Below are 26,889 nucleotides of genomic sequence, written 5' to 3'. Positions count from 1 at the left end.
TGCGTTATAGCATCCACTCATTGTATTGTAAATGATGCATCATGTTGCTCAGACTGATCTCCGTTCCCTCCACATGGACTTAAATGTGCAACTTCCTTATTTATTATCCTTTGTCCAAATACCTATACAGGAATTCATTTAGAATTAAAATCATCCTGTTACATAAATTCTCTCTAAAGGTACCATGTGTGTCTGTATATGTGTTGCCAGTGTCCCCAGTAACTCCAGGGTACTCATGCTCCTGGGTCAACTGGAGAGGATGAATGGAGAGGCCATGGGGAGGGATGCTGAGATGGCACGACAGGTCACTGCAAAGATACTTCATCTCATACAGACACAAGGTGAGAGCAAACCACCGACACACACGCACAAAATAACCTGCAATCTCCTGTTTTCAAACTGCAACAATAGACATTAGCCTAAGTTAATGAATTATTTGTCCATAGACAAAGCAGTGATATCTTTAACTAAGTGTGATACAATTTCTGCATTATGCTCATGGATTATAATACATTTTCTAAAACAATAAGGTGGATTTATGGATAAAAAGGCTCTCTTGGTTTGTTTTGCCATCATATATGCAATATATAATACAATAGAAAGTTAGATAGACACTAAAACTTCACCTCCACACATCTCCAATAAATGTGGCATGACCAGCACCCATATACTCCATCACAGTGTTTGGTCAAAGCAATAATCATTTCAGGTCTTGTGATTTATATTATTGGCTAACCTAACTGGCATTCAGCACAAAAACTTACACATAGTCAGCATGTTGATTTAAAGTGTCTTGGTGCAAAGCTTAAGCTAGTCTGGTCGAGTTGATTAATAAACTGAACAGTCCCTCCAGGATTTTGCAGAGTTTCTTTGTGATTGTTGCGATCAAAAATGCTTGATTTTGCAGTGGCTTTTCTCAAAAATTGTGATGCAAAGTTTTATATGATTTATATTAATTTATAATTTATATGCAGTTTCTTGAATGGCCACTTGAGGCTCCAAAAGCGAGTCAATCCCCGTAGACTCCCATGTTAAAACACCCAACTTTACAGCAGAAATAAACATGTTTACAGCCTGGTACAAAAAACAGTTTTGGTCTCTGTAGCTAATCTCCCCTTTCATGACAAGTGTATGGGAGATGAATTTTTTAAAATAATTTGCCTGTTAAAATGTAATTAAGCCGTAAACTTATGCATAAAAAAGTTGCAATTTTTTTCCCCCCTTTGGTAGCCTGATTCTCATGATAAGGCCAAATTTCCCATAAACCCCACCGCTTCCTGTTTTGCCGTTTTTTCCAGTCAATGGCTTGGAGTTTGTTTTGATGATGAGAGGAGAGGTTGAAGAGCCTTCCTAACTGTAAATGAGGAGTTAATAAAGCAAGTTTTGTTTGGAAAGGCTTACTTTGTGCCGTAATGGCTTAAACAAATCTCTGTGAATCCGACCTGGTTGCACACAATATCAATAGAAAATAGAGGATATTGATGGACTCATTGCAATTGTCTTTCATTCTCATCACAAGGTATGGACATTAAATTTATAATGATATATTGATGCCCTCCCCCTCTTTCTTTCTCTCTCAACCCAACCGGTCAAAGCAGATGGCTGCCCACCTAGAGCCCGGTTCTGCTTGAGGTTTCTTCCCGTTAAAGGGGAGTTTTTCCTTGCTGCTGTTGCCAAGTGCTTGCTCACGGGGGAATTGTTGGGTTTCAGTAAATTTAAGAGTATGGTCTAGACCTGCTCTGAGATGACTTTTGTTATGATTTGGCGCTATATAAATAAAACTGAATTGAATTGAACTGAATGTCAGCATCTTCTAGTATCACCTTTTAATGCAGAGAAATTGCAGGAATTTTGCAAAATTGCAAGCCTGCAAATATTGTAGAGATTGGTAGAATTTGCAATCGTAGTTTGCTGGAGGGGCTTACTGAAAACGTGTCCAGTGCAGTTGCTGTGTAAATAGAGATGGGTCAGAGCACCGGTAGTCAACGTGTGGATGGATTGACAGAGTGTCCCCTGAACTGGTTCTCTGATTACTCTTTTGAAAGGAGAGCGAACAAGAAGATCTCATAGCAGAAGAAGGCATTGTTTCGCATCACTGTGTAGAACAGACTGAAACATGAGTGTGTTAACAGGGTGCCTCTCTGCTGGGATGATTAAAAATCTTTGATACAAGTGACATCTAGTGCTAGATCAGTTAGTCAATTAATTGATTAGTCAACTGACTGAAAATTTTTAACACTTTTGAGAATCTTTTAAGTAAATAGTCGAGGAAAAATACAAAACTTTCTCTGGTCCCAACCTATGAAATGTGAGGTTGCTGCTTTTCTCAGGTTATTATAATTGTAAATTGAAAATCTTTGGGTTCTGGATTGTTGGTCAGACAAAACAAACAATTTAAATATGTCACCTTGTACTGTGGGACATTGTTACTTCGCGTTTTTACTATTTTATTCATTGATTAATTACTCCTTTCAATCTCAGGCCAAAAACTGCATTACATTCTTTGATAAAAATGCATATTCTTAGAATTCTTGAAGTGTCAAATATGATGGCTCATTTGCAGAACAGTAATCCAACTAATCAGGGAAATATGCAAGCTTGTTGGTGTAGCTAAAAGAAATGATGGGCTCAGAACAGGCTCATAGCTGTAAAAGTACAATAACAAACATTTACTCAGAGTAACTTTTACTCAAGTCAATCCATGTCACTACAGTAATCTCTTTGACTTCACAGGGCTCAAGGCTCAACACCTATGATGTGAATAACTTACTAAAGCATTATAACCAATAAAATAACACAGGCACTGTTTAGTAAACTCTTTAAAGCCCCCATTAATGAGAATGGGACACAACCAAACTGTTATGCATATTTGTTGCTTGGATCCAATAACAATACGGGAGGAATCACAACCAAGTATGATAGCTAATTTTGCTCATAAGGATCATAACTATTGATATGTTGACAGATTGTGAGACACATGTCGACGTTAGGCTGGAACTGGAAGGGTTAATGGAAAGAATAATCAAATAATTGACAGAATAATCAGTAATGAAAGTAATTGTTAGTTACAGACTTACTCATTAATCAAAGTCCATTGAGTAGTTATTTTTTACTCAAAGGAAGAATAACTGCTGGAACTCAGCAGTTATTCAGCAGGAAAATGTTTGCTACAAGAACTGTATGTTTCCCCATGAGGATGTTAAACTACAAACTCCATACTTATAGTTGTCGCTCATAGATGAACTTAGACTCAAGGTAGTGGCACTAAAGCATTTTCAGTGTGGATTTTTTTAAAGGGCACTTATAATCACTTGAGTCAATCTGTAGTGGAAGCTACAGTGTGAATGAAGAATTCTGTTGAATAATTACGTTGTATTTTGAGCCTAGAGGCATCCTAAACATTGTGCTTTGAATTGCTTCCCTCTCACTTTTCCTGAATTTCGTCATTCCTCTTCCTACAATCCATTCCTTCCTCCCCCTTCAAAGGAAACTAGCGGTTAATCCATCATGACTGATGGGCACAGTGGAAAGGCTTCTGTCTGTGACCCTTTCAATCATGATATATCAGCTGTTCCTCTCTCATCAGCTGCTCGGCTGTATGTCACACTCTGTCTGCAGCCTCAACTTGAGATGTGTATGAGTTTGACGTTTAGGCTGAAGCGGGGGGTCTATGACCCTTCGCAGTAATTTTACACCCCAGGAGGGGCTTTGCTGTACTGTCTCATGTTCAGAGTCTTTGGAGGTTAGTGGGCAGTCGAGGGATATCAAGAGAAAGAACAAGGATGATGGAAAGAAAGGAAAGTCACGAGTTGTGGGTGGATCTTCATCTGATGAAAAGATAAAATAAAAGATACAAAAGAATTGTGTTTTGGCTTAGTTTAGTGGAGAATCAGTTCAGTTTTAGAGGCAGCGTTTCTCTTTTTTTCACTCTCATGTGCTATCAGAAATTCAGTGTCGGTTTTCATTTTGGAGTATGGCAGCTCTAGTTTTTCCACCCAGTGCTGTGTAGGAGAAAGGGAGAGGCAAGAGAAAGAGCAGAGCAGGCATGAGAGGTATACAGTTATCAGTTTGGTGGTTTAGTTTCTGGTGGCGTGCTAGGGGAGGTGCTGATTACTAGGTTCATAGAGTCCTGCCCTCGTAGCTCAGTGTTTTGGAGCTGGAAGATGGAGTAGATGAACTAGTCTCAGAAGGACAGAGGAATACCAGTGAAATATTTGAGAGTGATTTGCCTTTTGGTTTCATGTAGATTATCAAACAGTCAAACGTTTAGATTCACACTGCAGACAATCATTGCACAGTTTTGGGTCTCCAAAGGCAAAGAAGTTGGGAATTTGGAAAAAAGGCTCTGATAAACTTTGAGTTATTTACCTATGAAATGGAGCACCGCTACACCAGGAAATACTCTCAATCTGTGGTCTACCCGGACTCACCAGGTAGGATTCAAAATGATGAAAGATACAAGAATAGCTTGAGGTAGGCTATATTTAACTTGTCGAAAATAGAGATAATGCTTTTTTGTGAAAATCCATGCAAATTCAAGGGGCACTTTTTGTTTTAAATATTTCAGATATTTTATTTTCCTCGGGTCAGGTGAGGACTGGGAGTGGAAATTAGAACAGCTCTATGCTACAGCTCTGTTATTTATGTGCAGCCCTTTTTAGCAATCAGCCTTAGTTGACTAATAGCTGCAATCACAAGAAAAGTAATAAGTGATGGGTAATGAGTTAAATTATCACTACAGTTATTACAATCTAATGGTTATTGTGCAGATCTTCTTAACTTTTGAATGGTGATTTCTACTTTTTTGTCACTCTGAATTAAGCTGTAATTTTTTAAGCACTATTCATGCACACTCTAAATGCCCAATATGAAAATGGTTAGAATTGCAGCAAATAATCATTACTTATCATTATTATTAAATATTTTTCAGTAATGCTTCTTTGGGTATCCTCTCCTTGTTTTGTTTTTGATGATTAGTGTTGAAATGCCATTCTGTTTTGAAGAGCTTTAAAAAGTCTGGCATGACAGAAATGTGTTACAGGTTTACTGCTCTCCAAGTCTCTGACATGTGTGTATGTGTTCACACACCCATGCACATAGTTGTGCGAGTGTGTTTGTGGAAAATGTGGGCGTGTGTACACACATCAGTTGTGTTTCTGGTCTATAATTGAACTTTCGCATGCTTTTACGGTGAAAGTTCAGAAATCGTGAAGAATCAATACTTAAAACTTTTCACTTCCATATTCACCTGCACCTGCACCGTCAAAGTGTGCCCCTAATCAGTAACGCCAGACACTCAAAACCTATACGTGTGTAAGATCAACTTCAAGTGATGCAACTTTCCAGCTAGGTTATTTGATATGAACTGAGCACATTGCAGGAGTTTCTTGCCATGGAAAATATCTGACAGTGTGTTTGTATTTCTATCTGGCCTTTCTAGATTTTGTTTATTTTTTTAGAAAATATTTTTTGTCCTCTTATCTATAAACTTTGCTGTTGGTCTCAAGAGGACATTTTTGAAAAGGTTGAAGGAATTCAGTGTCTGTTCCCATCTTGTGTTTGTGTTTGTGTTTGGAGAGGTTGCATTTGCTTCATGGAAGTACAGGACAGGACCACTCACTGACACCTCTTCAAAGAGGACAGGAATCTGTCAGCTCCTAAATTACAGGGCAAACAAAGGGTATGGTTTAAAGAAGTGCGGAAGTGTTGAAAGGAAGCTAAAACAGGCAGAATAGGTTGTAGAGAAATCTTTTTACTTCACATGTTGTTGACAAGGACAGTTTGCAAGAGGAGAATGGCAAAGCTCATATGTGCAGAAACTAACGTTTGACACAATGTAACAATGTGTTCCTCTGATGCAATAGATACAGACAGCCATGCACAGTGGACAGTGCAGGACAACTTGCAGTACCAAGAACAGACCTCACTACGCTTGTGTGAGAAGTTCTGCACAGATGCATGTTTATCTTCACATTTCTGATGCTTTTACCTCATGTGTTACAGAGAAGAGTGGAAAGGAGGTGATGTCCAAAGGCTCCAGTGGCATGGAGGTTATCCTGGCTTCACTGGAGGTGAGCCCACTCATCAACACAACTTTCCATGGTGGTGCAGTTCTGTACATAGCAACGCTTAAAACCCACACAGTATTTTTCCTAACTCATCTGGAGACAGTCAAACTCCAGGTGGAGCTTTTTGAGGGCAGTGAACAGCCTAAGAGGCTCATCTGAGGGCAAAAAGGCACTCAAATCATTGCATGCATGTGCTGTAATTATTAGGATTTTGTATCTACTTTGTATTTTTAGGATAATTTGCACAAAATATGAAACAGTCAGTTCTTTATAAGATGTATTTCCTTCCCTTTGAGGCGTCTTCTTGATCATATAGACATCCATGTTGCGAGCTTTGCCAGAATAAGCTCTTTGTTTCACATGGCATGCAAAGAAATAGAAAAAGCATTTGTATGAACAGCTGCTACTGATGTCAGATTGATCAGTGTGTTTGATTGTGAGGCAACTGCACACATTTTGTAACCAACAATGTATATTGTTAATTGTATTGTGTGTGACTTTGACAGAATACCCGAGATGTCCAGACGACCCTGAACATCCTGTGCATTCTCAGTGAACTGATGACTGTGGGTGAGTAGAATGTCATATCCTGATTTTGAGAGCTGATTGCAATATTTACTCCTTTGCTGGATAATCACCTGGTGGGCACTTGTCATTTGCTAATTTAACCACTGTAGAGGAGTGGTAAACATATTCTAATGGCTTGTGTGACTCAATTTGCAATTCTAGTTAATAGTGATGTGAAATAAATAATAACTTCAGGTGGGACTGATAATGTAGCAATATGTTACTGTTTGTGTTTTCTCTAATTTCCATTGCAAATTCCTGGCTACCCATACTTTCTACTGACCCAGTTATTCTGACCCCATTTCATCTATGTTTTCTCACATCTAATGTTTTTTTTATTGGTTGTTTTCTGTGTTAGGCAGAGGTCGAAGGGTGGGAGTATTTGTGTCCAAAGGAGGAACGGGAATATTATTCCAGATTCTGATCACTGCCAGTAAAGATTTGCCTCCCAGTGAGGAACTCATGCTGCAGCTTCATTCACTGCTGGCCAAAGTTGGCCCAAAAGGTAGATTTAATGTCTGTATGTATGTTTGCTTTCATGTCTTTTCTAATTGTTTTGCTATGTTATATGTTCAGAATATCAGATTAAGTCAGGTCTATGTTGATAAAACTGCATTGTTATTTGATGTTTTGCAAAAAAAAAGGTTGGAAATCATACTGACCTTTGAACCTCTGTGTTTTCAGACAGAAAGTTTGGAGTGAAGGCACGTCTGAGCGGGGCTCTGAACGTCACAGTCAACTTAGTAAAACAGAACCTACAAAATGCCAAGCTGCTTCTGCCCTGTCTGCAGGTTCTCAGGGTTTACTCTGCCAACTGTAAGTCATTTTAAACTTTGAAATACTCTATACTTCTCAAAATGTCACCTTTCTCTCTTTGAGTTCAAGCAGGTCATTATCCAAAAATACTATTTTAATGGTACTGCAGACAGCAAATTGGTAAAAATCCTGTAAATATATACTGGTGTTGTTACCCAGTAGGTGATATTGGATGTTTATTTTTTTACTTTTGCCTGATATCTCCTCATTTATTTGTCTGTAAAGCGGTGAATGCTATTTCAATGGGCAAGAATGGAGTGGTGGAACTTATGCTCAAGATTGTTGCGCCGTACAGCAAGAAGAACACCAGCCTACTCAAGTAAGCAGTTGACTCCGTTAATGGGTCAGCATGAATGTTGTGTAATAACAAACTAGTGACATCTACAAGCTATATCTCCTTGATCTCTTTTTGACAGAGTTTTTTTTTAACATTTGTCATTGACGTTTGTTCAGCAGACCATGTAACCCATTTGCCTTGTGTCTAAATCAACAGGGTAGCTCTGGACGCACTGGGAGCATTGCTCAAATCCAGTGAGTAATTTGCTTTGTAGCATTGACTTTTGACTCTTATGTAGTGTAGCATAGTGATCGTCCATGCAGGAAAGCTCCTTTCTGCCTCATCTCACCTCCATCATTATTAACCCCTTGTCTGTCTGACTGATTTTCTGTTCTGCCTTGGAAGAAAAGACAGTAATTGATCATTCAACATGGATTTCAAATTACCTGACCCCCAACATACCCCTTGCTATACTTTGCTTTCCTTTTTTACCTCTCCCATGCTTCTCCTCATTCAAGGCTACAGGTGTAAGATGCTCTTTCTCATTGCTTTCTCTGCTCCTTCTTCCACTCCCACATGCAGAAACTAACGCTCGCCGTGCAGTGGATGGCGGCCATGTGCCCATCTTATTAGCACTGTACCTGGATTGGCATCGCAATGACACGCGGCATCGCCACATGCTCATTCGCAAAGGGCTGCTGGTCTGCCTCAGGAACATCACCAACATCAAGCTCGGCAGGAAAGCATTCGTAGAGGCTGATGGCATGAGGATCCTCTACAACTCATCCACCGTGAGTGAGAATGTTACATGCACATGATAAGCAATTAAAGCACACAGGCACAAACACAATCTCGCCTACACTCTACTTTCCACTTGTGTTTTTTTTTTTTTTTTTCTCCATAGGAGTGCCTCCCTGTGCGAACTCTGGATCCTCTGGTCAACACTTCAAGTCTAATCATGAGGAAGTGTTTTCCTAAGAACCGTCTGCCTCTGCCCACCATCAAATCAGCCTTCCATTACCAGCTGCCACATGTTCCTGCTGTAGGGCCTGTGGCACAACTGTATAGCCAGCCTCCTGGGGGTGAGAACACAGACATATACACAGAAACACACACACACACACACACACACACACATCACTAGAGTGTGCCCCAGCTGATCACTGTGTATGTGCACGTCCTTCATCGATTATTACACAGCGTAGACAGACACAAACATACAAATCCAATCCTGCATACACACACACACAGACACACACAAGTAGTGCTTATAATCGCTAGACGGACTAAATTGTTAATGGCGATGCTTTTGACACTGCTACACACAATGTGCCTTACAGGAAGACCAAGTCATCAGCTCTGCAACAAGCCCTTAAAGAAGGGTAAGACGTACGTAAGACACGACTCCATGCTCAGAATACATAGACTCACTCCGTACTGCTTTCTCATTCGCCTCGCTCTCATACTCTACTGTCACTAAACTAACACATCATTGGATTGACGATGTGTAGTGTACATCATGTAGTGCTTGCTTGCTCACTAGTAGACTTGTGTACTTGCACTGTACTCGACTAATTTGCTTCCTACATTGTGTCCACAGGCAGTCTGGTGAAATAACACCTTTTGTCCTCACTGAATCGTATCTGAAACTAAAAATGTCCAATCAAAATCTTGTTCATGTAGCACTATGCTCAGGGGATCCTGCTTGATGGTGTAGGTGTCCACATATTTTAGTTTATTGATTTTCCCCCCTTTGTGTTTTTTCGGAGTGCAAAATCATAGCAAATCATAGTGATATATAGCATATAATTTTTTGACAGCTATAATTGGCCAGTAACTGCCTCAGCCTCAGCACAATGTCCTATTGCTGAATCTATTATTATTTCCAAAAAATATCAGTGGTGTCAGTGAACCTAGCCGTGCACAACAGCGAAACGTTGTAAGCTACTGCTGTTACATCAACTTGTCGGTGAGATCACCAGCTCAGTGTATTTGAAGAAATATACTCAACATTTCTTCTGTCCTCTAAATCTCTCACTCATCTCTTGATCATGGCTGCTCACATCTTTTTGTTAACATTTTCTCTGTTCCCGGCACAGAAATGAAACTCAGTGAGCAAAATCAGCTGAGTTCTATTAAACTGGTTATCTGTCAGTTCTACACAGAAATAATACATTTGTGGGTGACAAAAAAGCCAAATGTAAGGTATGTCAGTTTTAAGGACAGTTCACCTAATAAGTTGTGTGTGTGTGTGTGTGTACCCAGTGGATGATGTGGTGGATGACAGTGACGATAACGAGGAGATGGAGGCAGACACAGAGAATGACACTGAGAATGAAGAGGATGAAAAGGACCATTGCGCTGCGGTAATGCATTATGGGTTGAACTTACTTAAAAAACTTTAAAATGTTGAGTGTCTTTTCTCTGTACGTTGTTGTAGGTGTTAAACAGAAACAGTGAAGAGTATAGATTTAAGATCAAACTCAGAGTTGTGATATATACGTAATGTAATTGTCCCTAATCGGCTAAAGGACATTAATTCATTAGTAGACCATTTGTTGAAAAACCTCAGCCGTTATGTTTCTGTTACTGATATTTGAGGGCTTTTTCATTATACAAGATTGAATCTCCAGAGATTGTCATTTAATGATTGAACTTATATGTGTCAGGATTTTATCTGGAGCTGATATTGATATAGTCCAGTTGCACTACTCTAACTTTCCAACAGAGGGCAGTCATAACTCACCAACCACAAACCACCAACTAGTGCCAAACAAACACTATGCCAAACACGCCAACAGTGTCTGACACGAGGCCATTACTGATATAATCAAAACACTGTTCTGTCCGAACAGATTATGAGTAAGAAAGGGACTTTTCCGCTCAGGAAATTTTCAGGGTTTACAAAATCCCCCCCAGAATAAACACAAAATACTGATGCTGATTTCAAGTCATGCAAAATAAGTGTGTTTTGGTGGGTTTTTTTTTACACAAGATTTACAATTTTCTCATTAGCTGTAGTTCTTTTTTCCTTTTATCCTCCATCTTAAAATCATCAGACCAGCAGACTTGAGCAGAACCACAGAACACACTGTCTGAAGTTTGCATTTAAACAAATGTGTTTGCTCCTTTGTGTCCTTTCCATCAGAATGATGACATAGAGACAGACTTAAACAAGCTGCATCCCAAAAAGAGCCCTAGCCGTCCTTTTGAGGAGTTGAGGGTCTATGAGCGATTCTTCTTGGAGCTATCTGAAGACTTCCAGGTCAGCATTTTGAGCACATGGTAACATGATTTTTCTGTTGAAAAATGTACCAAAACATCCATTTAAACCAATATGAATTCAAGCTGACTACAGCCTATTGGTTCATTATCAGCATAAGCATAAGAAGTGGTAACATATAGTGTGTACTGATAAAATCTTTTTGGCACAATCAGTATTCTTGTGTGTCTGTGTGTAAGAATAAATAAGTATGAAACAGACATTGTCTACAACACGACCACATGTAAAAGAAAAACTATCGACGTATCTTACATCAGTGTATCTGATTCTTACAGGGGTATAACTTTGAATGCTCTAGGAGTGCCTCCACCACATCCTCATCATCATCCTTCTCCTCATCATCAGCCTCAACTCGATCCACTCGGCCAATCATAGTGCCCACAGCTCAAGCCCTGTCCCCAAAGCATGTCCCCACACCAAGCTCTCAGGAGGATTGCAAACCAACCAAAGGACAACAAACGCAGCCGCCTCCCTCTGCTCCAGCTCCTACTCCTCCTACTCCCCCTGCTCCTCTAACACCTTTAGAACTGGACACAATCCACCTCACCAAGGACCAAGACAAAAAAGAGGAGGCCCACATTCCTTCCCCAGAAACACATTCGACCTTGTCCTCCCTCGGCAGGCCTCCTCCCCAAGGGCAGAGGATAGATCAGGAACTAGCACATGTGTTGGAGTGTGTCTCTCTAGAAGGGGAGGGACCTCTAAATGCAGAAGAAGTAAAAGGAGTCAAACAAGAAGGATCTCCAGTCAATGCTACAAGACACATACAGTCTCCTCTGCTTTTGGGAGGTATCGCTAACCGTCGTGTGGGAGGAGGAGGAGGCAGCAGTACCTGGGGTTCAGATTGTGGTTCGGAGGGTCCTGAGGATGAGGGAGGGGAAGGAGCAGTTTTGGAGGTACCAGACACGGCCCTGCTCCTCCCGCTGCATGACCCTGACCTTTACGTGGAGATGGTGAAGGGAACACATTCTGTACCCCAGTATGCTGAAGTGGCTTACCCAGATTACTTTGGCCATGTGGCCCCAACATTTAGAGAACACCTTCTTGAGAGAGTTTATGGTGTACAGAGGTGAGACATTCTTAGCAAAAGCCATTTAAAGTGTGCAAATTGAAAAAGATATACAGATTATAGTAATGTTAGCTGTAAATCAGCAATCATGCATTTAAAGGTTCTATATATAAGAGTCATAATTATTATTATTATTAGTGATGCACATGGTAACATGATTTTTCTGAGTAAAAATGTACCAGTCAGTCCCTCCCCCCTGCTGTACGTGCACACACTGGCTCACACACCAACACTCACACAGAGGCTCCTGCTGTGCTGTGGCCACTGGCCAGTAGTGATGCGGTCAGGGTTTTTTAATACCCGCACCCACCCGACGCATTATGAGAGCCAATCCGCACCACCCAACCTGCAAAAATATGCGTTAATCAACCACTCAGACCTGACCCACAAACCACCAACTGTGTTTACTAAGCACCGGTAGGCTCAGCATGCTGTGGCCCAGGGAGCAACACGCTGCCATTTTGTTGTGAAATGTGTGGTGGTCGACGGAGGCAGCGAGCCATCTCAACTTCCAAAAAAACAAGGTACTGTAGCTGGCATGGTTAGGCGGCTAGCCACCAGCCAACCTGGTGGGTAACAGAGCTGGAGAGCCAATATCTGCAGGGTGTTTCTAGTCGGATAAGTTAACACAGTTTTTGTTGTGGTTGCCAGTCGTTTGTTGACATTAGCGGGAGAGAGGCAAGGCACTCGGGAGCATGCAAAAACTTCACATCCTTTGGATTTTCATGAACAAAAAGTCCAGAGTCCCTCACATAGAAATCATTCCACAGGCTGATATAGGCAACTGAGAAAGTCGGGGAAGGTGTCATTTTTTAAGTTATGTTACCCGTTCACTCACTGGCAATAAAAAAACAATTAATACATGTAAATTGCTTCACAATTCTTATATATAGAACCTTTAAAAGGAAGAGAATAAAACTGAAAAAGGGAATAAACTACAATGTATTACCATTTTTTCCATGCCAGAAAATATATATATAACAAGATTTAGTGAAAATATTTTGTATTTGGAATAGTTTGAAGCTGTACAAGATTTTTTAGCTGCACTATTTAAAACTTGACTTTCAGGGCTCCAGACAGACCTTTTTAATAAGTAGGTTTTAGAATTGTCAGGCATTATTTGCATAAATTTACAAATTGCTATCATGTGGTCTCATTCTGGAGTGCTGCATGACAATCAAAAGTCACTATGCAGTCGGTGAGCCTTGGCCACAGAATGTGATCTACAGGGTGGGAGGAAAAACTTCCATTTGTCAACCATCTTTTCCATCCTTTGTGTTAACCATTAGCTTGTCCTGCACTTCTAACCTCGCAGGTCTAAGATATTCCAGGATATTGAGAGGCTGATTCACCCTAACGACATCTTGGATAAAGTAGTTTATGATCTGGACATTCCCAGGTGAGTCCTTCTGATCAGATCTACTAATGTAAAGCATTGCATTTATCAGGAAGAAGCCCTCACTGGTGATTCAGCATTTTTGTTAAAGTGCTACCCCAATGACCAAAACTATAGTTTGTCCTTTTTCTGAAAATGTTGAAAGCTGTGACATTCGCAAAGCAGATTAGCTCAACTCATCATTCATATTATTCAGCATTTACGTAAATGGCAATGACTTATTTGTCCCTCCTAAATATTGTATTTTGTGTTGCGTTTCAGTTGTCCTGTAATTGAAGATGATGGCGAATCACTGAAGTTCAACTCTCAGTTCGAGTCTGGCAACCTCAGAAAGGCAGTTCAAGTTAGAAAGTAAGCATTTATTGTCACATCAGTTGCACTGGAATTAATAGATGCTCCAAAATTAGATGTAGAGTTGTAATAAAACAGCTTTAATTGTATCAACAGTTAAGGCTGTAGTGAAGTAGTCTTGCAAGATTTAACCAACCTCTTACCTAAATTAGAAATAAGATAAAAAGTTGTGGTATTGTGGTATTTTTCCAGATATGAGTATGACCTCGTGCTGAACTCGGACATTAACAGTAATCACTACCACCAGTGGTTCTACTTTGAAGTGAGCGGCATGCGTGTGGGAACGTCCTATCGTTTCAACATCATCAACTGTGAGAAGTCCAACAGCCAGTTCAACTACGGTGAGATTACAGAACATCAGATGAAAACCAAAAGAAAGACCCACAGTTTTTCATTCTCTGTCTGAGCTACAGAAAATTTGTATTTTTTGTAACTATTACATTAAATTAGACAAAGTCTCAAACATTCTTAGCATTTGTGTGTGTGTTTGTGTGTGTTTGTGTGTGTCTGTGTGTGTCTGTGTGTGTCTGTGTGTCTATGTGCAGGCATGCAGGTGCTGATGTACTCTGTGCAGGAAGCGATCAGTGGCAGGCCTCGCTGGGTCAGAACAGGAACAGACATCTGTTACTACAAGTAAGTAGACTCACCAGTTCTCAGATTGCACCGCACCTGGGGGATATATTAATGGGAAAAGCATGATTAACAATTTGAATGTGTGTTACAGCTACAGTTGAAGGAGTTTAAATGTAAAAGACATATAAGACAAGTACTCTCTACAAAGTACTTTACAGATTGCTCCACCGAAGTGAAGTGGTTTTGAGATCACATTAATGTACTTAGCACTGTTCGATTTTTTTAAAAGCATTCTTTATGGGAGAAAGGGTGACACATAACAACACCAAAAGTTTAAAAAAAAAAAAAAAAGCATGTTCTCATGAAGTGTTCGTCCTTCCTCACAGGAACCATTTTGCCAGGAGCTCCATTGCAGCTGGTGGTCAGAAAGGGAAGTCCTATTATACACTGACCTTCAGTACAAACTTCAGCCATAAGGATGATGTCTGCTACTTTGCCTACCACTACCCATATACATACTCTTCTCTTAAGGTAGTATTACATTATCACGGGTTGTTGTCGTTTAGATCAGTGGTTCTCATAGTGGGGTTCCAGGGGTCCCCAGCAAAACGAGGAATAATTTATTTTTACTATAATTCCATCCATAAGTGACACAGTGACAGAATGTTTAACAATTTTGGTCATGGGATTCATACACTTTCTGTATTGAAAGATCTAAAAGCAAATATCTTTTCAGATGCACGACTAATTTGTGTCAGTTTAGGGGTCCTTGATGTGGAAAAAATTTGAGAACCACTGCTCTAGACAATATTAGCATTTAGTAATGTACATTTTTCTAGATTTTATCCACTCTCTTGACCATGTTGTCTAGTTTTTGTGCTTTTGTTCTGTCCTATAAATTCTCATGATACCCACTATGTAGTAATAATATTTTTATTATGCTCTTAAACAGAATGTTTAACTGTTGTTTTGGTGCTGCAGTACTTCATCCTGTACGTTTGCATGCGTTCCTGCAGTAATAATTACTCTATTCTCCTATTGCTACACCTCCCACACCCCCAGTGTGACCCCAGAGACACCTGCCTCTTGATTAACTCCACTGTTTTGTAATCTATATGAGCTCTGATATCTACTGTGCTCTCAAACTTTTATACACTCATAAAGTCAATAGTTATATTATTCTAATTACATTTTGTCTCCCTTTATCTCGAGTGACTATGCAGAAATTGTTTATAATACAGGCAACAATAGGAAAGGCCAATGTCTGAATTACTCAGTCACAAGTGACCTAGTAAGCAGCCAGTATAACAATGCAACAATAATGTATTGAGAACTCAAGAGGAATGGGGCTCAAATGGAAGTCATTGTCATTGTCCCCTTAGATGCACCTGTCTAAGCTGGAGGCTCTGAGGACCCCTCAGATCTACCTGAGACAGGACATTTTGTGTGAAACTCTGGGGGGAAACAGCTGCCCCCTTCTCACCATCACCGCCATGCCAGAGTCCAACTCCAATGATCATATCTGTCAGTTTAGTAAGTATACCTTAATGTTTGTCTGCATATATCTTTTTTGCTCATATTGGCACAGAACAGTCTCATCTGTGGGGTTCTCATACATCTTGAAAAAATGGAAAAAATATTGATTGAGCTTCTCCAATCATGGTGCCACCATCTGGAATCAGCTGGACATGTCTACAAGGGAACAAACTAATCTTCAGGCTTTTAAATTTAAACTAAAATCTGAACAATAGTACAACTGATTGACAGAATACTATTACTGCTTGATATGTTTTGTTTGTTATATACCGAGGACTCCCTTTAAATCAGTACTGGAACTAAGAGGAAAATGATGAAAATTATACAAAATTGGCTTAAATGTCCTAGAAAACTTTCAGTTGTCCTGAAAAATTGGTGACTGTGCAACAAAATCATGATCACATTGTTATGAAAACTCACGTAGGTGTCAAAATGTGTTTTTAAAAACAGCTGGCAGCTTTCAGCCGGGTGTGTTGTCATCTTAGACAAACAGACTTCCTGACAAATCTAATCTTGTTTTGATCTTGGAAGTTCATTCTTGACCTTTGGTAGCTCTAAATGTAACAAAATAATCTTAAGATTAAAGGTTAATATAGTCTTTTCAGAGCTTTCAACTGCATCCACAGTCTTCTTCGCTTATATTCACAAGAACATTAAGGAGAATAGTACAACATGAAAACAACCCTGGGGGATCAGGACATGCCAGTTCTTCCTAAATAGGTTTACAGTTCTCTGTAGTTCACTGATGCTGCTTCTCAACTGTGAAAAACTTTAAATTGAAGAATCTTTTTTTTTCTTGTATTTTTTTTCTTGTATTTGCGTTGGCACTGTACTCTCCCTCTTTAGGGAATCGTCCATTGATCTTCCTGTCGGCCAGAGTGCACCCAGGGGAGACCAACGCCAGCTGGGTAATGAAGGGCACACTGGAGTTTCTGATGGGCACCAGTCCACTGGCAGCCAGCCTTAGAGAGGCCTACATCTTCAAGATAGTCCCCATGCTCAACCCTGACGGAGTTATAAATGGAAGGTGAGTAAAAAGAGTCGAGAGATGGGCAGAAATGAAAACACACACATTCACAGCTTTCGACTACACATCAGCTAAATGTGGGCCTGCACGATGGTCACAGCTTTACATGTATTAAAACACACTCTTGATTCTCTAGCTCTGTTCTCCTCTTCTCTGTATCCTTCCCCTCCTCCGCCTTCTCCTTTCTGCTGTAGTCATCGTTGTTCTCTGAGTGGAGAGGATTTGAATCGCCAGTGGCAGAACCCCAATCCTGAGCTCCACCCCACCATCTTCCACACTAAGAGCCTGCTGCAGTACCTTGCACACATACAAAGGGCACCACTGGTATGACCTCTAATTAACTGGACATCAATAACTTACGCTTCATCATTTAGAAAATCTATAGAATCTTTTCCTAACTTCTTGTTAATGCTGGCTCCATTTTTGCCTTTTCAGCTGCACATTATATTTGACTGCATGTTCACCACAGTCCACTAAATTTCACGTCAATAAATCACTACATTAGATTTAACACATTAACGCAGTTACAATAAACAACGGCCTCTGCTGGCCTCTGTACTACACTGTGTCAGCAAGTTAATATAATGGGATATTCCTTTTGTGGAAGATTTGTTTACTGTGCAAAAGGGTGACAGCTTAAAGGCACAAAGCAGAGTGAGGCAGCAAGTCTTCCTCTGCAAACAGACCTAAAGTTCACACAGAAAATGTCTTTTGAGGAATACTTCCGCTGACACGAGTCTATCAGACAGTCATCACGACACTGTGTCATTTATTACAGCAATTAAATATTAAATTCAACAATTTTAGTTGTAATTGATGATGGCATGAACAAACTGATTGGAGCCACTTTAACTGTTCCTGATAAGTGTCTCCTGATTGTATTTTATGTATTTATTATTTTAGCATATTATTTTTTATTGATTATATTTACTGCTTCAGTAAACCAGTTTGGAAAAGGAGAGAGGGCAAATTTTCAGAATACATCATAAACGCTTTCCTTTCTCCCTCTACTTACTTTCTATGTACGTAATTGTGTGCGTTTGTGTTTGTGTGTCTGTGTTTTGTGTGTGAATACACAGGTGTTTTGCGACTACCACGGTCATTCCAGAAAGAAGAATGTGTTCATGTACGGCTGCAGCGTGAAGGAGACTGTCTGGCAGTCTAGTATCAGTGCTACATCCAGTGACCTACAGGAGGACCTTGGATACAGGGTGAGCACACACACACAAACTGTGCCTGTAACACACACATAAGTAAATGAACAGACTCTCCTCCTTACTACTCTCTGTCTTCTCCTATGTTTTAAATTACTATTCTCACATCAGTGAATATTAATTGCATTGAATTCAATGAGATCACCTTTATTAAATTATACTCAGGCGGAAAGCCTCAGTCAAGAGATTGCAGGTTATATCAGTACGCGTGTATCCAGTATACGCATTGAAATTCAATTCCTGCTCCTCGCCTAATAACAGATTATTTGAAAAACATGCTCATATATGTTTGACTTTAATTTCAATAATTCACCTTGAATTTTACTTAACAGTGGTAGAAAACCTTTTTATCTCCATTCATCAGTCGAGCTTGTCAGGTGAAGATCAGTGTGTTGTTTCTCTCTGCATTTGGGAATGAAAAAAAAAAAAAAGTTTTCTCTGAGAGGAATGCTAATAAAGAGGCCAGTGAAATACAGAGTATCCTAGTGGACACATAGCTTCGGGCTACAAGCCCTCAGCAAACAGTTTGGATTACAGCAGTCAATACCGCAGCTTTACCAAGCAACTGCTCTATACATAAGTGAGTCTTTGTTGGACACAATTATTTGTCCCTACTACAAAATGTTCTTTGTCGTCCACCCCCCCACTCCCGATGCACTGCACGCACACCCTCAGACATCCTAAACATTTTCCTTGTTTTTCAGGCGCTTCCTAAGATCCTCTCCCAGATTGCCCCAGCCTTCAGCATGGGCAGCTGCAGTTTTGTTGTGGAGCGCTCCAAAGAGTCTACCGCCCGCGTGGTTGTTTGGAGAGAGATCGGAGTACAACGCAGCTATACAATGGAGAGCACACTCTGTGGCTGTGACCAGGGCAAATATAAGGTGTGTGTTTTTACAGGGTGTGGACAAACAAAAAAACATGCCCTGCAATCAAATGCTACCTTTTGTGGAGCTTCTAATGTTAGTTCTTTTGTTGAGATTGAGTCAAGACAGTGTTTATCGTTCACATCTGATAAGCCATAATTTGTGTTATAGGTAATTGGGTCGAAGAAAAGGGCCAAAATTCGAACAGAAGAAATTTATTTTCCGTCAGAATCTCAACAAACAAGTCACATTATGCACTATGCTTCACAAATGATGCATTCACTTATTGCTTGATGTGTCTGATTTCATTATATTATGTTTTTATTGTGTCCACCCCCCTGTAAGTGAGAGGGAGGTGCCCCCATAGATCTCCAAATGTCCACCAGGTGGCACAGCAGTCCTTTCATCTCTCTCCTTTTGCTTTGCCTCTGTCTTTCCCATCCTCTCTATTGACCCCATTACCTCCCTTTCTTCTTCTCTCTCTGTCATTTCACCCCATCTGATTTCCTTTCTCCTAAATTCTGCCAATATCAACATCTAACAAATCCAGAGGCAGTCTTGTGATGCCATTTTGGCACTGAACAGCTCCCCCACTGATTTGTGGAAAAGTATTTGTCCATATGTGCAGGAACTAATGTCTACTGAATTGTGGCTGCATATCGCTGCGGCTAGGCCAAGCTTAGATGTTCCTAGCTCTGCTCAGGGGAAAAAGGAACAAGAAAGTTTTTTTTTGATTGGGTCGGGGTCAGGGTCGGCTGTGTATGAGAGTCTTTGCACAATTGTTCATTTACTTTCATGATTGAACAGTGCTGTGGAGACATTGTCAGGGTTGCATATGAGATTGCATATGTGTTTGAATATGTGCTTCCTGCAAATGAAATACATTATCCTCTTCCTACATGAAATGTTTCGTCAGTAAGTGCTTTCCAGCATTGAGAATTGGGGCGTTTGAAGATGGACAGCAGCTCCATCCCCAGGCTCCAGAGCAGCTATAAAAAAAAACCACAGCAGCCATTTTAAAGTTTATGTTGGCCTTTTGAAAATTTTTTTTTTTTGAATATATCTGTATATTGGAAGAGCTCTCATACATGTATTTGTGATACAAGTTGAGCTGTCATGAACATTTTTATGTGTGACAGTTTCTTCTGCTAAACCCTTTTTATTTCTCTTTCATGCCCTTGCCCATGCTCTCTCCAGGGTCTTCAGATTGGCACCAGAGAGCTAGAAGAGATGGGAGCCCAGTTCTGTGTGGCCCTGCTGAGGCTGAAGAGGCTGACGGGGCTCCGCAACCACCAACACCTGCTGGATCTGGAGAGCGATATCATTGGGACACATACTAAAGTGGCCAGGTTAGAAACACACATATTTAGAAGAGATTGGAGAGTGTTGCTTTAGAGTGATCTCTACAGAAACACAGCTCATAAACAAACCTCAGTGCACAGTTAAGGAATATAGTCTGTGATCTCATAGAAACAAGAAGCCAGGCTAACACTACAGCTGTCATATATCTGTTTTTTCAACTTTCAACAAATTTCTATTCTATTCAGGAAATTAGTAAAATTGTTACAGACTTTGTTTTTCTTTTTTTTATCTGCACAAAACAACCTCATTACTGCCAGATACGATGCCCCTTTGGAACTAATACTTAACGGTGTGACTGTCACTCTGGCCCTCCTGTGAAGCACTACTCAAGAAACAAATAAAGGCCGGCGTTTATGCAGGGCTGCCGCGAGCATCATTGAAATTCTATCAATGATCATGTGTGATGAATATAATGAAAGCTCTGGAGTGAGGGAAGAATGGGTATGAATAATTGTCAGCAGTGTCATTATTTCTCTAAGATGGAGCGTAAAATAGCCAGAAGATTTCTGTTTTTGTTGAAACTGCTTACACCTGCACGGTGGGGCTTTTCAGCGCCACAGTGTGCAGTCGATGGTACAGGACGGTACCGTGTGGCTTGACTGCACATGAAACCTACAGATTAGTGCCATTCTGCACAGTCGCTTGTAGCTTTAATATATCAGAGAAAGAAGAGAAGAAATGGCAGACATGAATCTGTTAAGCTGTGAAAAACCCAAATCTCACTGGACTTGCTCCTAGCTAAACCAGTACTATAGTTTTATCAGTGTTTATAGTCCCCGTTTTGTTTCCTGTCCCATCTTTTGCTTTGTCCAAGACTATCAGCTGTGATTCATTACTGCTTTCACTTTGATTATTGTCTTGGAGTTCACAACTTAATGCTCTGCTCTCTCTCTCTGTTTTCTCTGTATTGGCATTCACATAAACAACTCCCACTCTAACCAAAATTAACTTTATATTTATTTCCTCATTGTTGGGGTCCAACAGACCCCTGTGCTATATATGTAAAAATAATAATAACTGCAAAATCAGCCAATGTTTCCCTTTCTAAATTAGTGCTGATGTGTTAATCTTTTAGCTTCTCCGATACGAGGATTTGCTGCTTTTCTTTGGTTTGTATGACTGTAGATTGAATATTTTGGTGTTTCAGACTGTGGTTTGGATAAGATAAGACATTTGAAGACGTCCTCTTGGGCGTTGGGAAATTGTGATCAACATTTTTCCCTATTTTCTGACACTTACAGACGAAACAATTAAACTATTAGATCAGACTATTACATTTTTTTATAAGGTTTTTTTTTTTTTTTTTTAATAAGTTCCTCATTTTTAAGCCCTTCTTCAAATATGTTTTTCATTTTCTTCTGACCTTATAAGAATCCAATAAATGGAAAAGTAGTGAAGTCATCACCCGCCTCTTTTCCAGTGAAAGCAAGCCTCTGATCACCAGGACCTTGAACATACGTAACAGTTAAAGGATGATGATAAGGAGGTTTTCAACTCAAAAGTCCTGAACCAAATTAGAATAAAGACTTACTCAAAAAATGGTAGTGGCACTGAAGTCAATTTTGAGACTTTATTCTTCATAATTTAAGAAATGGCTTCAAACCATGAGCCAGCTCTATTCTCTTCTACATCCTAACAAATGGCCACATGGCTTTAATCACCTCTATTAAAATTCCCTGTTCAGATATATGAGGTCCACACAGATTACACTGTACTTCACTTCAACACCGCAAATAAATGATTAAACTTGGCCAAACCCAAGCTGTGACCACCAAAGTTGTTTTTCTTTCTTTTTTTTTTCTTCTTTTTTTTTAACATCAGCGTTCTTTCCTCCGAAGATTTGTTAAAGCAGCTGATTAGGAAGAATGGCTTTATACTCAAAACCACTTAATGCTCACCTCTGTCTGTGTCTTACTCTCCCTGTCTCTACTGGTCTCTCTCCTACTATAACCTGCTCTACTCTCATATTGATATATTCATTCATCATTCATGTCTTTGATCATTAAGGGACTCCAAAAGTGTTCTGGTGCTTGTGTTTGCGAGAGCATCCTTTGAGATTGCTCTCATCCAGGGTTTATGGTTTTATGCGTGGGGCTTGGTATGGTACCACTTACCATTTAATAGGTCATCACAACAATGATATTGTGGCCATTGGGAGGCGTCTGCAAATAAGTGAGTGTCTCGGAGTGTGTAAAAGGGTGGATACGGACATGGGTGCATTTGTGTGTGTGTGTGTGTGTGTGTAGGAAAGACAGAGAGGGATGGTGTTTATGTAAGGGTTGGAGAAGTGGAGGTTTATCTATATGTGAATGTCAGTGTTTTGATGTACATACTGTGTGTGGATTGGTACAGATGACTGCAGTAGTTGGGAACAGAAAATGTAACCCAAAGAAAGGGGAGATGGGATATTTCTGTAATGGCTTGTAATCGTTTACTCACAACTCTCATTATCTGTTTGGACAACAGTCTGTCCATCCAGATCATTACACACACACACACACAGAAACATTATCACACACATACACATTTACTGTACATATACTGATGCACAATCTCTCTCTCTCTCTCTCTCTCTCTCTCTTTCTTGCACTCACACACTGGAGAGCTTGGTGGGAGATCATTGTCTGAGCCCCCCTGATCGACTGTCTCCCTGGGATCACATTTCAGACCATTAACACCATTAAAAACCCACTAAAGCCACTAAAACCTCAAAGAACCAGCAACCATTTAACCATTAAGACCCACAGGAAAAAAAACAGCCTCACCAGTCAGAGCACAAAATCACTATTTGATTGCAGCTGCTATTTGATTATGATTTTAAAATATTATATTTTTAATCTAGAAAATGTTTTGTGCATTTTGCTATTATAACATTCAAGTTACACAAAACATGGCAGATTGCAATACTACAAACTTGTCATTTAAATCTAAACACCAGATCAAAAAAGTAACCAAATATAGAATCCAAATAAATACAATGATGATAATAATAATAATAATAATAATAATAATAATAATCCTACTATGGCTGCAATTAACAATTATTTTCAATATGAATTAATCTGCCAATTATTTCTTTGATTAATTGTTTGGTCTATAAAATGGTGAAACATGATTGTTACAAATTCAAAGGTGACATCTTCAGATGTCCCTGTTTTTGTCTGACCACCTGTCCAAAAAACTCAAAGATATTCAGTTTACCATCATGTATGACAAAGAAAAGCATGAAATCATCACATTTGAGAAACTGGCTTTTGGCATTTTTGCTTAAAAAATGACAAATGATTATTCAATTGCCAAAATAGTTGCAGATTAATTTTCTGTCGATCACCTATTATCAACTAATCGTTGCAGCTCTAAATCCTACATTTTGTATGAATTCCTCATGCACCTGAATATTGTTTTAGGACAGATTGGAAAAATTGTGAACCTGTCCTTTAATGGAGATGCACAGTCTTTGCTGTGACAGCCTTATTCACATCATTGACTTACAGAGAAATGTCCGTCATCCATGGTTCCCATGTTAATGATACTCTATTTTGTTATCCAGCAGCTGCTGCACCACCTATGTGATGGAGGAGGATGAGCCGTCCTTTCTGGAGGCAATAGACTACAGTGCAGAGAGCAACGATGAGGACGCCGAACCTGAGAACGAGCACAGCGGCGAAGTCCATGAGAATCCTGATCACCTCGAGCAGCTGTCTGACTCTGAGACAAATCACAGGGACTAACAGCGGAGGTCTTTATCTCGTACATATCAGGCAGTTTGAGCATATAATCAGCCAATGCTTGAATTGCTACCTGATCCTAAATTTTAAAAAAAAAAATCAGTGAAATAGTAAACATTTAGAGCCTACACTTCTCACTCAGACTGGTGAGTAAATAGCTTAGAGATACACCTGAATCTATCAAATACACACTAAATGATGGTATGTAGCTTAAATGGCACCATTCGGGTGCTTTTTTTCCCAGATAAATTGATTTTGTTGGCCCACTGGAGCCATCTGTGCTGCCCCTGAAGGTGCATACTCCACCTGCCTCCTTTCACTTCAGAAATAAGCCTTCAGTAAGAAACAGATTGGAATTCAATGAATGTTTTCACCTAAAAATCACTGTCACACAATAACCTTCATGAACTATGAACTGTAACCCTTGACCTCAGACACCATATAGCCTCTGAGATTCACATAGCTAGCCAGAGCAGCAAACAGCAGGCACCGCCGATCCTTAACTTGAACCCTCGCCCACTTGCTCATCTTTCACAGCTATCTGACTAGGCTGTGGTAGTGTGTTAGAGCTAGTGGCCTGTGTAGGTACTGTTTTCCCTAATAAATTTTGGGGCCTGAGGGAAACTGGATCTCCCAAAATGACCAACTTAAAGATCTAACCAACCTGCCTTCATATTTCCTTTCTTCCCTTTCTCTAGTCTTGTGCTGCACTTTAACTTTTTACTCCTTTTGTTGTCATTTTGGGCCTTCCCTGCCTCCTTCCTTCTTTCTGACAAGCCAAGATAGTGGTGTCTACATGGGATGCCAGGATGACCAGATATGTCCTTATCTTATATCAGCTGTGGGTTAACATCGGTCACCCAAAGCATCCTATGTAGTGCAACCTCAGATTTAACTACATTTGAGTTATAACCTCTCTTCCTCTACTCTGTAACCCCTCTGTCTTCGGCCGTAGTGCACATGGCCAGTCTGTCCAAGTGCTGTTTGCCTTGCTTTATCCAAAACTATTTATATCACATAAATATAGAATGTTCACGTCTTTATAAAGACAAACCGCGTACACTACATGACATGCAGTTATAAACACACCACAAACTAACACAGTCCGGTTTGAGTTTCTTGGGTCACGTGCGGCAGTAAAACATAAAGATGGAATGTAAAATATCCACACGCACTGTCGGTGTTTTCATTGTTTTTAATGATAGACAGTATTATAATGTTAGCAAGTATAGCAGTGATGAACAAAAAAAAGCATGAGCTGCAGAGAGCAGAAAACTCTTTTTGCACTTTGGATATACACTATACACACAAAACAAAGAGAAACATCACTATATGTCACAGTTTGCAAACCTCAACTTAAATCACCTCATTAGTTTTAAAGTTCTCAGAGCCCAGCCCAAAGCTGATGGTGATGTTGCTGTGATGTTTTAAAAAATTATACTGGAATTTTTTTTTCTTTTTCTTTTTTCCTTTTTATTCTCCAGTCTGTGTGTACGTTTTGTGGATTTGCTTAGAAGAGACCCATGCATTAAAAAAAAAAAACAGATGGTGCTTTGTATTGAGAGTAACTATTTTCTTTCTCTGGTTATAGAGATGGTACATTTCTGTTGCATTTGTGCAGCTAGCGCATGGCTTTTTTATTTTGTAATTTATTAAGTATTGTTTCTGGGATGCAACCAGTTTGTATATGAGGCAAGTGTGTGTATGGGTGTGTGTGTGTGTGTGTGTGTGCGTGCGTGCACAAGTTTAAGTTATTCCATTATTCAGCTCAGCTAATGCTCTTACAGTGTGCTCCTTCTTTCAAATTTGATTATCCCCTCTCACTCTCTTTCACTCTCCCCAATCATTTCTCTCTCTTTCTCCTTCTCTCTAAAACCTCTTTCATTCACACTTTTTCTATCTTTCTCTTGGTTCTGCTTCCTTTTAAATGTCACTCATGAACATCTTAAAAACCCAGGGAGGTCACTGTACTGGGCACATGTGTGTAATGTATGTGAAATAATGTCCATACCATATGAGAAGTGTGTGTGTGTGGTTGTGGTTGTATCTATGTTAGTCCGTAGCAGTTAATGTCAACACAATGCTGGGCTACTTATGTTTTATTTTTGTTTGGGGGCAAACAAGCAGAGATAGAAACCCATTTTAAGTTGATTGTAACGCTGAGAATTGAAGCTAAGAGTGAAGATAAAGGAAATAAAATGTGAATGTGGTAAACTGTCTGCTGTAGTTGTTTTTGTTTGTTTGTTTGTTTGTTTTTTACCTGCACTGTAGAGTACAGGAGATTATGTGCTTTGTCACACTTAGACTGCAATAAGTCTTGACCGCTTGTACATTAAATGCAGCCCATGTTTGTCCTCATGAAGACCTTTCCTCTCAACCTTCTCTAGTAACTGTAAGCAGTCTTATTTCTTTTCACCTTCAATTTCCCTTCTAGATGCTAGATGTTAGATAATTGGGTTGAGGTTAAACCCTGATTGCTCATATTCTAAGGCTGTAGTTGCCGTGTAATCTTGTGAGAAAAATATAACTGGGAAGAGTGTAAGTGAGATGAAGGGAGTAAGAAACATGTCTGTCATTATTTCTTGCTTTTTAACTTTTTATTCCTAGATCAACATTGAACACACTTCTTGAACACATTCCTCTTCATTTTATATGCTGCTCTTGGGGTTTATTTTCAAGAATCATCATATTACTTTTCATTGTTTTGCTGATGATGTACAAATTTATCTGCCTATAAAAACAAAAAGATTCAATGGAGC

The 26,889-nt window shown here is 39.8% G+C and overlaps 1 protein-coding gene across 3 annotated transcripts in view; it reads left to right on the top strand.

Annotated features, from left to right (window-relative positions):
* The window catches only part of agtpbp1 (ATP/GTP binding carboxypeptidase 1), a 29,181-nt gene extending 2,834 nt beyond the window's left edge, over positions 1-26,347 (top strand). For 2 of the 3 annotated variants that reach the window (XM_042420770.1, XM_042420771.1), the window contains exons 3-26: positions 211-341; positions 6,004-6,071; positions 6,575-6,638; positions 6,994-7,140; positions 7,320-7,451; positions 7,677-7,770; positions 7,945-7,982; positions 8,311-8,519; positions 8,633-8,810; positions 9,994-10,094; positions 10,877-10,993; positions 11,287-12,080; positions 13,396-13,479; positions 13,738-13,827; positions 14,020-14,168; positions 14,373-14,460; positions 14,787-14,931; positions 15,783-15,933; positions 16,783-16,963; positions 17,158-17,287; positions 18,043-18,174; positions 18,882-19,058; positions 20,238-20,389; positions 23,953-26,347. In XM_042420770.1, coding sequence (XP_042276704.1) covers positions 211-341; positions 6,004-6,071; positions 6,575-6,638; positions 6,994-7,140; positions 7,320-7,451; positions 7,677-7,770; positions 7,945-7,982; positions 8,311-8,519; positions 8,633-8,810; positions 9,994-10,094; positions 10,877-10,993; positions 11,287-12,080; positions 13,396-13,479; positions 13,738-13,827; positions 14,020-14,168; positions 14,373-14,460; positions 14,787-14,931; positions 15,783-15,933; positions 16,783-16,963; positions 17,158-17,287; positions 18,043-18,174; positions 18,882-19,058; positions 20,238-20,389; positions 23,953-24,133 — 3,733 coding nt within the window. In that variant the 3' untranslated portion in view covers positions 24,134-26,347. The remainder of the gene's footprint in view (positions 1-210; positions 342-6,003; positions 6,072-6,574; positions 6,639-6,993; positions 7,141-7,319; positions 7,452-7,676; positions 7,771-7,944; positions 7,983-8,310; positions 8,520-8,632; positions 8,811-9,993; positions 10,095-10,876; positions 10,994-11,286; positions 12,081-13,395; positions 13,480-13,737; positions 13,828-14,019; positions 14,169-14,372; positions 14,461-14,786; positions 14,932-15,782; positions 15,934-16,782; positions 16,964-17,157; positions 17,288-18,042; positions 18,175-18,881; positions 19,059-20,237; positions 20,390-23,952) is intronic. The other variant, XM_042420772.1, reaches the window with a different exon arrangement.
* Positions 26,348-26,889: the final 542 nt, after the last annotated feature.

Source organism: Thunnus maccoyii, chromosome 9 (genome assembly GCF_910596095.1).
Source record: "Thunnus maccoyii chromosome 9, fThuMac1.1, whole genome shotgun sequence".
Classification (NCBI taxonomy): Eukaryota; Metazoa; Chordata; class Actinopteri; order Scombriformes; family Scombridae; genus Thunnus; species Thunnus maccoyii.
The sequence above is the reverse complement of the archived record's forward strand: the minus strand, read 5'-3'. Positions and strand labels throughout refer to the sequence as shown.